The 12,460-nt window shown below is 37.4% G+C and overlaps 1 protein-coding gene across 1 annotated transcript in view; it reads right to left on the bottom strand.

Moving 5' to 3' along the window:
- Nucleotides 1-1,516: 1,516 nt before the first annotated feature.
- Nucleotides 1,517-12,460, bottom strand: part of Axdnd1 (axonemal dynein light chain domain containing 1) — a 136,457-nt gene continuing 125,513 nt past the window's right edge. The window contains exons 13-15 of the mRNA XM_087194232.1: nt 7,136-7,218; nt 6,021-6,268; nt 1,517-3,283 (exon numbers count right to left, since the gene is read on the bottom strand). Coding sequence (XP_087050358.1) covers nt 3,219-3,283; nt 6,021-6,268; nt 7,136-7,218 — 396 coding nt within the window. The 3' untranslated portion in view covers nt 1,517-3,218. The remainder of the gene's footprint in view (nt 3,284-6,020; nt 6,269-7,135; nt 7,219-12,460) is intronic.

Raw genomic sequence — 12,460 nt, 5'->3', positions numbered from 1 at the left:
GAATTTACCAGATTGCTTATTTCTTGAAACAGTACAATCTATACATGCCCTGCAGTAGTTTTTTCAGTTAGCTCCTGACTACTACTACAGAGTTCTTTAGCAGTAGTTCTTTTGGGACTATGAGCATTCCCATGCCCTCTAAAATTCTGGCTTGTGTGTCAGTGCATTTGCTCGGTAGAGGATGAGAATTAAGTAGAGGTTGTAGAAGTAAAATCCTTTAAAAAGGGGTCATCAATTGTACTTCCAGCTTTTTCTGAGCTTTGAGAAGCATTACAGCATTATAGCTGAGAGCTATACTATAAAGATAAGACAGTTTCCAAGACAAACTGCTACTTTTTGGGAAGCAAGATGTCGATGTCCCCACTCCCAATCCCAACCAGATATCTAACAGACTGGAGTGGACAAGGTAACAATGGTAATCCATCTTCCATTTTCCACTCTGGTCATCCACATAGTCAAACCTAGGCAAGAAAAAGGAGAGACTGCCATCTGGCTGTAACTATTGCCCACTGTGAGGAGAAACTCTTCTATCCTGCTCTTGCTGTCCTATGATCCTGAGTATGTGTACATTTTGAAACAAATGGTTGTAATGTCATGGTGGGAATGAAATATAGAAGACTACATGTGCAAGTTCTGAAGTGTTCCAATTTAAATAAGGCTGGGGATGGTATTAGCAAACAACAACAACAACAACAGAAAACCAGACTTGAGGATCAGTGGAACAGAATAGAAGATGCAGAAGCAACTCCAAGCATACTCATCTACCTTATCTTTGATAAAGGGGTCAAACCCCTTCACTGGAAGAAAGATAGCTTCTTTAATAAATGGTGCTGGGAGAACTGGTTTTGCCATATGCCGAAGATTAAAACTAGACCCATATCTCTCACCATGCACTAAACTAAACTTGAAATGGATCAAAGATCTAAATATTAAAACAGAAACACCAGGGCCAGAGATTTAGCTCAGTGGTTCTGTGGCCTGCCTCACAAGCACAAGGACCCGAGTTTGATCCCTGGTACCAACAAAAACAAACACCAGACCTGCTTGAAGATGGAATAGGTAAAACTCTTGAAGACATGGGTACAGGCAAAGTCTTTACGAACAAAAGCCCAATTAATTGCACAGGAAATATTATAAAGAATCAATAAATAGGATCACATCAAATTAAAGATCTTTTGTACAGTAAAAGAAATTATTAACAGAGTGAAGCTATAACCCACACAATGGTAAAAAAATTACCAGCTACTCCTCAGCCACAGGACTATATCTAGAATATATAAAGAACTTAAAAAGTTAGACCCCTCCAAATTTAAAGACCCAATCCAAAAATGGGCATTTGAAATCAATAGACACTTCACAGATGAAGAAATACAAACAACAAATAAATATATGAAAAGAATGTTCAACATCACTAATCATTTGAGAAATGCAAATAAATCAAAACAACACTGAGATTCTATCTCATTCCAGAAAGAATGGCTATCATCAAGAAATCAATCAATAACAAATGCTGGGGGGCTGTGGGGAAAAAGGAACCCTTCTCCATTGTTGGTGGTAGTGTAAGTTGGTACAACCAATATGGACATCAGTATGGAGATTCCTCAAGAAAACAAAACTAGAAGTTTCATTTGACCCAGCTATGTAACTTCCCCAAAGAGCTAAAAGCTTCATACTACACTGAGACATGCACACCCATGTTTATAGTAGCACAATTTATAATAGCTAAATCTTGAAAATAGCCCACATGCCCATCAACAGATGAATGGATAAAGAAAATGTGGCATTTTATATAATGGAATACTACCCTGCCATAAGGAAGGATAAACTTGAGACATTTTTAGGTAAATGGATGCATCTCCAGACGAGAATCTCAAGTGAAATAAATCAGACATACAAGTTTAAATACCATATTGTTTCTTTTGTGTGAGAAACCCAGAATGTAAATAAGGATCAAAATAGAGAATGGATATGGGGAAGTAAGAAGAATGTATTCAAATGTGAAGGGGAACTGGGGAGTGGGGAGGAGAAAGGGAAGGAAGGGAATGGGGATATTTAAAAAAAGAGCTATGGGAGGAAAAAATAGACTTTTTAAATGGGGAAAGGAAGAAGGGTTGAAGGGAGGAGGGGAATGGGAAAAAAAGAATTAAGATATATACAAATTCCCCATGATGGATGTGATCATTATGGCAAACATGTACTAATAAAAAATAAAGATTAAAATAAATAAATAAGCCTCGGGACTCTGGAATTAGGCAGTTTCTGAGGCTGAAAGAGTAAAGGCCTAAAATCCCAGGAGATAAATCCAAAGAAATACTAAACACGTGAAGCCAAAACCATTGTAGCATTCTCATCGTGAGTGTTTGGAGTCACACAGATAAAATGCAAGTGAGTCGGCAGCCCAGTGTAGGAAGCAGCCCTTGGTGAGTGACTGCCAGCATATCCATTTGTCATTTATAACTTATTTTGGAGGTTAGTCCATGTCTAGTGTCTACATGGATATAGGGTCATTATCACAACAGACATATAAGATAATAAAAGCAAAAAAATGAGATTCTGGGTGAATTTTCAGCAATGCAATCCCCATGAAGGAAGCCATATGAGCCAACACCAAGTACCTCTTTGCCTTTGCTAAACAGTCTAGACAGGAGCCTGATGAGCTGGGGACTTGGACACCAATCTGCTCTGTAACTTCAGAAAGTCTTCTCACCATCAGGGCCTCAGTTTCATTCTTCTGAGAAATGGGGAGAACAATATCATCCTCACCTATTTGTGGGGTAATTGTGAAGATCAGAGAAATCATAAGAAGTCAGAAGAAATCTAAAACTGCTGCAGAAACCTAAGGGTATTATCTAGATCCTCCCCCTTCTAAATTGAAAAAATTAAGCTTTTTATTTGCCAGTCTTCTCTGCAGGGTTCAGTCTTTAAAAAGCATTATTTTCTTGACAGAAACCAACACTTCACAGATCTCTCAGGAAACCAAAGAGGCTAGCAAAGTTTTCCATAAACTGTTTTTAATCTGGAAATAAATTAATACACTGAGTCCCTATGGCCACTGCTGTGCTTTTTGAGAGAAAATCCTCTTGGCTTGTATACCATGGCTTTTCTGGCAGCTGTTGCAACAGGAATCCTCCATGAGGCATGTTGTCATCTGCACAGCTCAGCGGTGTCTGGTGTGCTCAGGGGACGCAGCCACTGTGAAACCCTGTGCTCTATGGATGCTACTTGGGCTTGGGCTTATTACTGGATTTAGTCTGGGTTTTGGATTTAACATTGCGTGGTACCTCTAAAAAGACAAAAACAATTAGAGTATTATAATAATGATATATTTACTGAAAGTTTAAAAAGCTGTTTTAAAATTCCATTTTGCCTGAGTAATACCCAAGCTGTAAACAAGGTGTGTGCTAAAATTTTGACTCTAAAGTGGTTATTGGGATTGAGAGTACATTTTCCAAAGTTTAAGTAAGGTCAGTTACTTGCTTGAGTTCTAGGTGATGGGGCCGGGGACTATGGCCAAGGAGCAAAGAAGACAAGGAAGAGTATTTCCTCCTTATTCTTGTTCATGTCTCAAGCTTGGTGGAAAAAAATTCAAACAGTGTTTCTAATGTTCCTTTGTACTGCATCCCTCTGCTGTCTCCACCCTCTCCAGTCTCCTGAGTGCAGATCCTACACAAGCCTCACCCCTGGAATGGGGCTGGAGGCCTCTGGCTATCAAGCCTGCTCTTCCTTGACACCCAGCTTCCCAATTTGAATCCTTCAGACTGGCTGCTGCCATCTCCATCCCACACTTGCTCACACCCTTGTATTGATTTTAGTGTATCCTCCCCACTTCCAATTCCGAGCCCCTTTGAGATCAAAGGCTGAGTCATATTTCTCTCTGTAAACTCCCCTTTCAATTCGTTTCTTTACTCATAGCTCAGAGCACGGTGATTTGCTAATTATTAAAAATATGAACATCAAAAATAAATATGTTCCCCTACTCTGTCCAGGTCTCCTCTTTACCCAGCATCCATAGGCTCCTTACTTAAGAAGTTATAATTTTCCATTCCTTCATGGCACAACTCTCAGGAAAACAGTGATTTCACTGCACTGCATTAACTCTCACACATACAGCAATGTCAGATTGCTCCAGAGTATCTGCATTTCTTCAAGGGCTACCTGCTGACTCTAAGAAATCTCTACTTTAGGGACATTCTGGTCACCCACAGGGCAAGTGGCTGCCTTGATGAGGAGCCAGATTTCCCAAGTTTGCGAAGCTGCTCATCCTCCACTTCAGTGTCTGGAAGGTGGGAGAATGGGAATGTCTGCACAGGTTGGGGACTAACTAGACATAGTTACCTCTACCTCAAATCATTGAAACTTCTCAATTCTGGACTTAATCTAATCCTAAAGCTCTTTATGAAAATGGGCACAATTAAAGTTTCTGATTCCATATTGAGGTAACCTCTCCAGATTAACATAGACTTTTTGTATGGTCTGTATATTTATCTTTCTAAATCTGGAAAAGCTCTAGTTTTTAAATTATTGGGATAACACTGCATCCAGGATTTAAGAGGATGAAATTTTTTAAAGATTCATAAAAAATTATTTCACATATATCCAAAACCTAAAATTAAAGGATTGTCACCCTTGGAATAAATAACATTTTCACCAGTTCATAGTTGATAGCAGTAAAGAAAATGAACTCAAACTCTTCTTCCAAACAGCACTGATGCCCCTGTACCTAGGGTCAGGGGCTGTGAGGGCTGGCTGAGTTCATTGCTCCTGCTGGAGGCAAGATGGGTGAGAGGAAAACAGTAGTTACAGTATTTCCCCATATTATCCTTGTGCCAGGAATGGTCCTGGGAACAGACACAGGTTGGAGATGAAAGCAAAACTCAAAAAATTATCTCCAACATTGAAGATATTGAGGATTGCTTGTAAGCAGATTAAAGAACTAATTAGAGCTAAAAAAAATTAAGACATAGAGGAGACTTTTTAAATTAAGGAGATTTTTTTAATCATAGAAAATCCAGCAAATATGAAAGCAAAATAAAGATAAAATTCTCCATAAATCTCCATTACCCAGAGACAATTTCTGTAAATATTTGATCATATTTCTTTCTGGTCATTGTGTCATGTCCTATATCCTGTGTTTCATATTTTCCCATAAAATTTCCCATGTTACTACAAACTCCTCATAAATGCACTTTCATAGTTGCATAATAGTCAAATATACTGATTATAGCATAATTTATTTAGTCTTTCTTCCATGATTGGAAAGGTAGGCAGGCTGCTTCTATCTTTCTTATGATATATAATAATGTACTAAATGATTTTGCTTTGTTTTGCAGTGCTAAAGATCAACCCAGAGCCTCATTTGTGCTAGGCAAACACACTATCACTGAGCTACACACTCAACCTCTGGATTCTCTCTTACTTTCTCCCCCTTTTCTCTTCTCTTTCTCCTCTCCCTTCTCCCCTCCCCCCTCCCCCTCTCTCCCTCCCCCTCTCTCCCTTTCATGCTGGGTTTTGTTATGTTGCCCAGGCTGGCATGCAATGTGAGCTTAAGGGATCCTCCTGCTAGGACTGTAGGCACGGGCCACCACACTCAGCTATTTCTCTAGACTAGATTCTCATGAGTGAAATTATTAGGTAGAAGTATATACATGTTTTAAAGGAATAGCCACATATACCATTGAATTATGTTCTAAAGGTTTATGTTTTTCTTCCTATAGGTATTATCTGTAAAACTATGTTGCAACTTCTGATCAGCATTGTTTTCTTTCAGTTAAAAAAAACTACCAGTATTTTAAATAAAAATTGTAGTGTGTTAGTTTATTTGTCCACAAGTGTTAGTTTCTTGGTTTTGTGTGTGTGTGAGTTGTCTGGATCAAATAGTTAAAAGTATGTGCATGCCTATGAGAAGTACAGACAGTGGATCAGCACTAAAGATATTGATGTTTTTTTAAATACTTGTGACCAACTCAAGGGTTATTTTTAAATATAACCCAAATAAAGCAAAATAAGAAAGCAATTTTTACCTTTCTTTTGAGATTGTATGATACTTTCTACTGGCCTGACTTCTTCTTCCTCCTCCTCTTTTTCTTCTTCTTCTTCCTCTACTTTTTCTTCCTCATTTTCCTCTCCTTTTTCCAACTCTTGTCTTGGCTTAATGACTATTTCCTCCAGTTCCTTCTCCAGGTCTTTATTTCTTATGAGAATATAGTGAAACTTTTCATTTACATCCTCAAACCTCTCCTCCGCCCTTCTGGCTCTGCTTTCAACCTCCCTGATGTGAGCAAAGTCCAGAGAAACACAACAAAATGGAAGGGGGTAAACAAGTACCTTTGATATAGAAATTCATTATGTTAAAAAAAAAAAAGGTAGTAGGAGAGCAGATAAGTGTGTCTTCAAGAACTAATTGAAGAAGCAAGAGCATCAAAGATTAACAAAGAATTAAAGGCCTAGAAATTACTATGAACCCTAATGTTAGAGTTGCAATCATGCCATGATTTAAGAATACAACATATTTATAATTTATCAGTGAATTTTGACTTTTGGGTATTTGAAATTCTCCATCAAGTCAGGAACCCTCTTTCAAGAGTTAACTTTGGCTTCATGTGATCCAATAAACTAAATCCAATAGTATTCCTTATTTTTTAGTGCTTCTAAAGCCAGATTTTACAATCAAAACAACCAGCTTGAGATATTCACCTAATTTATCAGAGCATATTATATATCTATATGCCCATGTTTTTTTCTTGAGGTCCTCAGCCATCTTAAGTGTACTGCCCTTCCTACTCTTTGGGTTATGAAACATTCTTTCTTAAGCACACTAATTTCTCCCAGCTCTATTTTTTTCTTTAAGTCATCTGTTAGAAAACATACTAAATTGAATCACTCGTAATTCTTCCCCTCCTCTCCCCTCCCCTCTCCCACCCCCCTCTCACTTTGACTTCCATCCACACTGTGGATAAGGAAGGATGTTCCTATCAGAGCCATAAAATTCACTGCCTCAAGATTGGGAGATATCCAACCTAGTGAGAATAAAGCAAGCAGGACAGACAAAGAAAGGTAAGCAAAGAAGTGTGGATTTCTCAGCCGGACCTGCTGACCAGCAGTCTTCATCCTCTTATCTTTGTGACACTATACTTACATTAACTTCACTTGCATGTGTTCAATTACAGCCATTGCTTCAAGATATTTTGGGGCCAATGTACCTTGGTTAGCTGATTCTCTCTGACAAATGAAATATGTAATATAAATGAATTGACAGTCCCAACAGTTAATTCTTTACTTCCTCAGGATGTTCAAGAACAAGCCTTCCGTAATATTCTCTTTCTACTGTTTATAGCATACCTTTAATGCCAAAAGTAGTGGGGATTGCCTGTAGCCAAACAGCTTAAGCAACTTCCAAATTATTCATACTACATATGGACATGAATTTCATTAGCATTGTAAAAAGGAGGAAGGGAAAAGAAGGACAAAAAGAAGCAAAGGGAAATATTTAAAAAATTAAAAAGGCAAACATGTTTCTCTAATAAATTCATGATCAAAGAAATTAACCATCTTATTACTAATAATTACTTCACTAAGCATATGACATTGCAAAGTCAAATAAGATTTTTTAATTCCTTAACGAACTTCATAAAAATCAGTTAAAGGTGTAAATCTCACCAGGCAGAGAAAAATTTGAAAAATAAAATCACTTCTTTATTTTGAATCTAGATATATTATTGAAATCAAAATTAGAGGAAGGTGATGAAAATATTAGAATAAAAAATATAAGCATACTTTCAAGTGAATAATTCTTTCCTGAGAAGTATGTACTTATAAAAATCCCATTTAGGGCCAGGGATTTAGCTCAGTGGTTCCAGTGCCGGCCTCACAAGCGCCAAGGTCTTGAGTTCGATCCCCGGTACCAAAAAAAAAAAAGTCCCATTTATCTGTCTTCCCAATCAGTGGCAGGTAAACCCCACATCACAGATGGAAAGAAATGTTTGAGGGTAGGTGTTATAGTTTAGATCTAAAATGTCCCCCCAAAATCTCATCTGTTTGGATTGGATCATGGGGGAGCTATACTCATCAGAAGATTTATCTATTAATGAATTCATAGCTCAGTGTACTGTTACAAGGTGGGGCCTGGTCAGAGGTGGGTCACTGGAGGCCTAACCTGGGTGTATTCTTATTTATTTATTTATTTATTTATTTATTGGTACATTTTAAGTATAAAATACATTTACATTTATCATTGGGTGTTTGTAACAGAACATGATGTATCTTAGTTCTTATTTTTTTTCCCATTACCTGAGCACCCTTCACCCCCTCCACCCTTCCCTATTTATACAGACTTTGATTCCATTTTTTTCTTTCTCATAATTTTTCCTTTCCCTTCTTCCCTTTCCCCTTCCCCTCCCGCCATCCCCAAACCCTTAGACCTTTTCCAATTTCAAATTATCAATTATTCATTTTAATCATTTTAATCCTTATTTACACTTTCAATTTCTCACACTAGAGAAACTATTCGGTATTTACACATGTGTGTCCTATTTATTTCACTTAAGAGTATGGCCTCAATATGCATCCATTTAACTATAAATGTCTCTAGTTTCTCATTCTTTATGGCTGAGAAGTACTCCATTTTGTAAAAAAACCACATCTTCTTTATCCAGTTTCCAGTTGATGGGCACTTGGGCTGTTCCCAAGCTTTAGCTATTACAAACTGTGCCGCTATAAACATAGGTGCACATATATTGCTGTGGTACGATTCTTTTAATTCTTTGGGGAAGATACCGAGTAGGGGAATAGCTGGGTCAAATGGGACCTCTAGTCCTAGTTCTTTGAGGTATCTCCATACTGACTTCCACAGTATGCACCAGTGTGCACTCCCACCAACAATGGAGAAGGGTTCCTTTCTCTCCACACCCTCGCCAGCATTTGTTATTCGTTGATTTCTTGATAGCAGCCATTCTTTGTGGGGTGAAGTGGAATCTCAGTGTTGTTTTCATCTGCATCTCTCGAATGACCAGTGATGATGAACATTTTTTCATATATTTATTTGCTGTTTTTACTTCTTTGTCTGAGAAATGTCTGTTCATTTCGGATGCCCATTTTTGAATTGGGTCTTTGAATTTGGGGGGTCTGATATTTTTCAGTTCTTTATAGATTTTAGATAGTAGCCCTTTGTCTGAAGTACAGCTGCTAAAAATTTCTTCCCACATTGTAGGTTGTCTTTTAGCTCTGTTGGTAGTTTTTCCTGCAGTGCAGAAGCTTTTTAATACGATGAGATCCCAGTTGTTGATTCTTTGTGCTAGCTCCCGTGCTACTGAAGACTTGTTCATAAAGTCTTTTCCTATGCCAATGTCTTCAAGAGTTCTACCTAACTTATCTTCCAGCAAGTTTACTGTTTCTGTCTTAATATTGAGATCTTTAATCCACTTCGATCTTACTTTAGTGTGCGGTGATAGGTATGGGTCTAGTTTTAATCTTTGGCAGGTTGAAATCCAGTTTTTCCACCATCATTTATTAAATAGGCTATCTTTCCTCCAATGAGGGTGGTTGGCTCTTTTGTCAAAGATGAGGTGGCTGAGTATGTCTGGAGTTGTTTCTGCATCTTCTAATATATTCCACTGATCTTTGGGTCTGTTTCTTTGCCAGTACCATGATGTGTTTTTATCACAGTAGCTTTGTAGTATAGTTTCAAGTTGGGGATGTGATAGCCCCAGCCATGTCTCTGTTGCCTAGAATTGCTTTTGCTATTGTAGGTTTCTTCTGCTTCCAAATGAATTTTTGGATTGTATTCTCTAGTTCTGTGAAGTATATTGGAATTTCAATTGGCAGTGCACTGAATATATATAGTAGTTTTGGAAGTATGGCCATTTTCACTATATTGGTTCTTCCTATCCAGGAACAAGGGATATCTTTCCATTTGCTTATATCCTCTTTGATCTCCTTTTTCAGAGAGCTGTAGTTTTCAGTGTAGAGGTCTTTTGCCTTCCCTTGTTAGGTTGATCCCTAGATATTTCATATTTTTGGATGTTATTGTAAAAGGAATTATTTCCCGAATTTCTCTCTCAATGGTCTGCTATTTGCATATAAGAAGGCTATTGTTTTTTGAGTGTTGACCTTGTATCCAGCTACTCTACTGAATCTGTCAATTAGGTCTAGAAGACTTTTGACTGAGTTTTTTGGGTCTTCTATGTAAAGTATCATATCATCAGCAAATAATGACAGTTTCACTTCTTCCTTTCCTATCATAATTCCTTTTATTTCTTTCTCTTTTCTAATTGCTATGGCTAATGTTTCCAGAACAATATTAAACAGGAGTGGTGATAGTGGGCATCCTTGTCTTGTTCCTGATTTTAGCATGAAAGTTTTCAGTTTTTGACCATTTAGTACGATGTTGGCTGTTGGTTTTCCATAGATAGCCTTAATCAGGTTGAGATAAAGACCTTCTATTCTAATTTTCTGTAGCGTTTTTATCATGAATGGGTATTAGATTTTGTCAAATGCTTTTGCTGCATCTATTGAGATGATCAGATGGTTTTTGTCCTTGACTCTGTTAATACAGTGTATTACATTTATTCATTTACTTATGTTAAACCATCCTTGCATCCCTGGGATAAATCCGACTTAGGTTGTATGATCTTCTTGATGACACTCTGTATTCTGTTTGCTAGTATCCTCTTGAGGATTTTAGAATCTATGTTCACTAGGGAGATTGGTCTGTAGTTCTCTTTTTGGGTTGGGTCTTTCCCTGGTTTTGGAATCAAAGTAACATTTGCTTCCAGGAAGGAATTTGGAAGCCGTGCTTCCCTTTCAATTTCCTTGATGAGTTTAAAGAGTAATGGCAATAGTTCTTCTTTAAATGTCTTGTACACTTCAGCAGTGAAGCCATCAGGACCTGGGCTTTTCTTTGTTGGTAAATTTTTTGTTACATTTTCAATTTCACTCATTGAATTGGGGTGTTTAGAATTTCTATATCTTCATTTAATTTTGGCAATTTGTATGTATCTAGGAATCTGTCCATTTCTTCTGTGTTTTCTATTTTATTAGAGTACAGGTTCTCAAAGTAGGTATTGATGATTCTCTGGATTTCGGCTGGATTTGTTGTGGCTTCACCTTTTTCATTCTTAATTGCATGGATTTGAGCCTTTTCTTTCCTTTTTTTGATAAGGTTGGCTAAAAGTTCATCAATTTTATTTATTTAAAGAACCAACTCTTTGATTCATTGATTTTTTGTATTGTTCTCTTAATCTCAATTGCATTGATTTCTGCTCTGATCTTTATAATTTTCTTTCTTGTATGAGCTTTGGGTTTGTTATGCTCTTCTTTTTCTAGGAGATTGAGGTTCTGCATTAGGTTATTTAACTGAGTTCTCTCTGTTGTCCTAATATGGGCATTCACTGCTATGAATTTCCCATGTAGAACTGCTTTCATTGTGTCCCACAGATTCCTGTATGTTGTACTGGCATTATCATTTACTTGTAGAGACTGTCTAATTTCTTCTTTAATTTCCTCTGTCACCCATTGGTTGTTCAGGAGGGTGTTGTTCAATTTCCATGTGTTTGTGAAGTTCTTGTGGTTTCTTATGTTATTGATCTCCAATTTTATTGCACTATGGTCTGATAATATACAGGGGATAACTTCAATTCTTTTACATTTACTTAGATATGTCCTATGAGCCAGCATGTGATCTATTTTGGGCCCGTGTGCAGCTGAAATGAATGTGTATTCTGATTTTGTGGGTTGGGACACTCTGTAAACATCTATTAAGTCCGGTTGTTCAATAGCTTGGTTCAGTTCTAGAATTTCCTTGTTAATTGTTTGTCTAAATGATCTGTCTATTTGTGACAGTGGGGTATTGAGGTCCCCCACTACAATTGTGTTAGTGTTTATTTGGTTTTTCATGTCTATTAATATTTGTTTTGTATAGTTGGGGGCATTTGTATTTGGTGCATATATATTTAGGATTGTCATCTCTTCCTCTTGGATTGTTCCCTTCACAAGGATGTAGTGACCATCTTTGTATCTCTTAATTAGTTTTGGTTTGAAATCTACTTTGTCTGCAAATAAGATTGCTACCCCTGCTTTTTTCTGGGTTCCTGTGGCATGGAGAACTGTTTTCCATCCTTTTACTTTCAGTCTATGGATTTCCTTTTGAGCTAGGTGTGTTTCTTGTACACAGCATATTGCTGGGTTTTGCTTCTTAATCCATTCTGTCAGTCTATTTCTTTTGATTGGTGAACTGAGGCCATTAACATTGATAGTTATAATTAAGAGATATTGACTCATCCTTGTCATGATGTTTTACTGTTGTTGACTGTTTTATTTCTTATTTCCCCCCTTTTGCTTTAGTGTCTTGCCTTGCATGGTGCCTTCTCTCTGCTGGGCCTCATGGAGTTGTGACCTTCATTGTCTTTTTCTAGGATAAAATTATTTGGAGTGCTGGTTTGGTGTTCACGAAATTTCTCAGGTGTTC

Source organism: Heterocephalus glaber, unplaced genomic scaffold (genome assembly GCF_053883595.1).
Source record: "Heterocephalus glaber isolate CG9 unplaced genomic scaffold, H.glaber_assembly_v1.0 deba00001600, whole genome shotgun sequence".
In the NCBI taxonomy this organism is placed as follows: Eukaryota; Metazoa; Chordata; class Mammalia; order Rodentia; family Bathyergidae; genus Heterocephalus; species Heterocephalus glaber.
The sequence above is the reverse complement of the archived record's forward strand: the minus strand, read 5'-3'. Positions and strand labels throughout refer to the sequence as shown.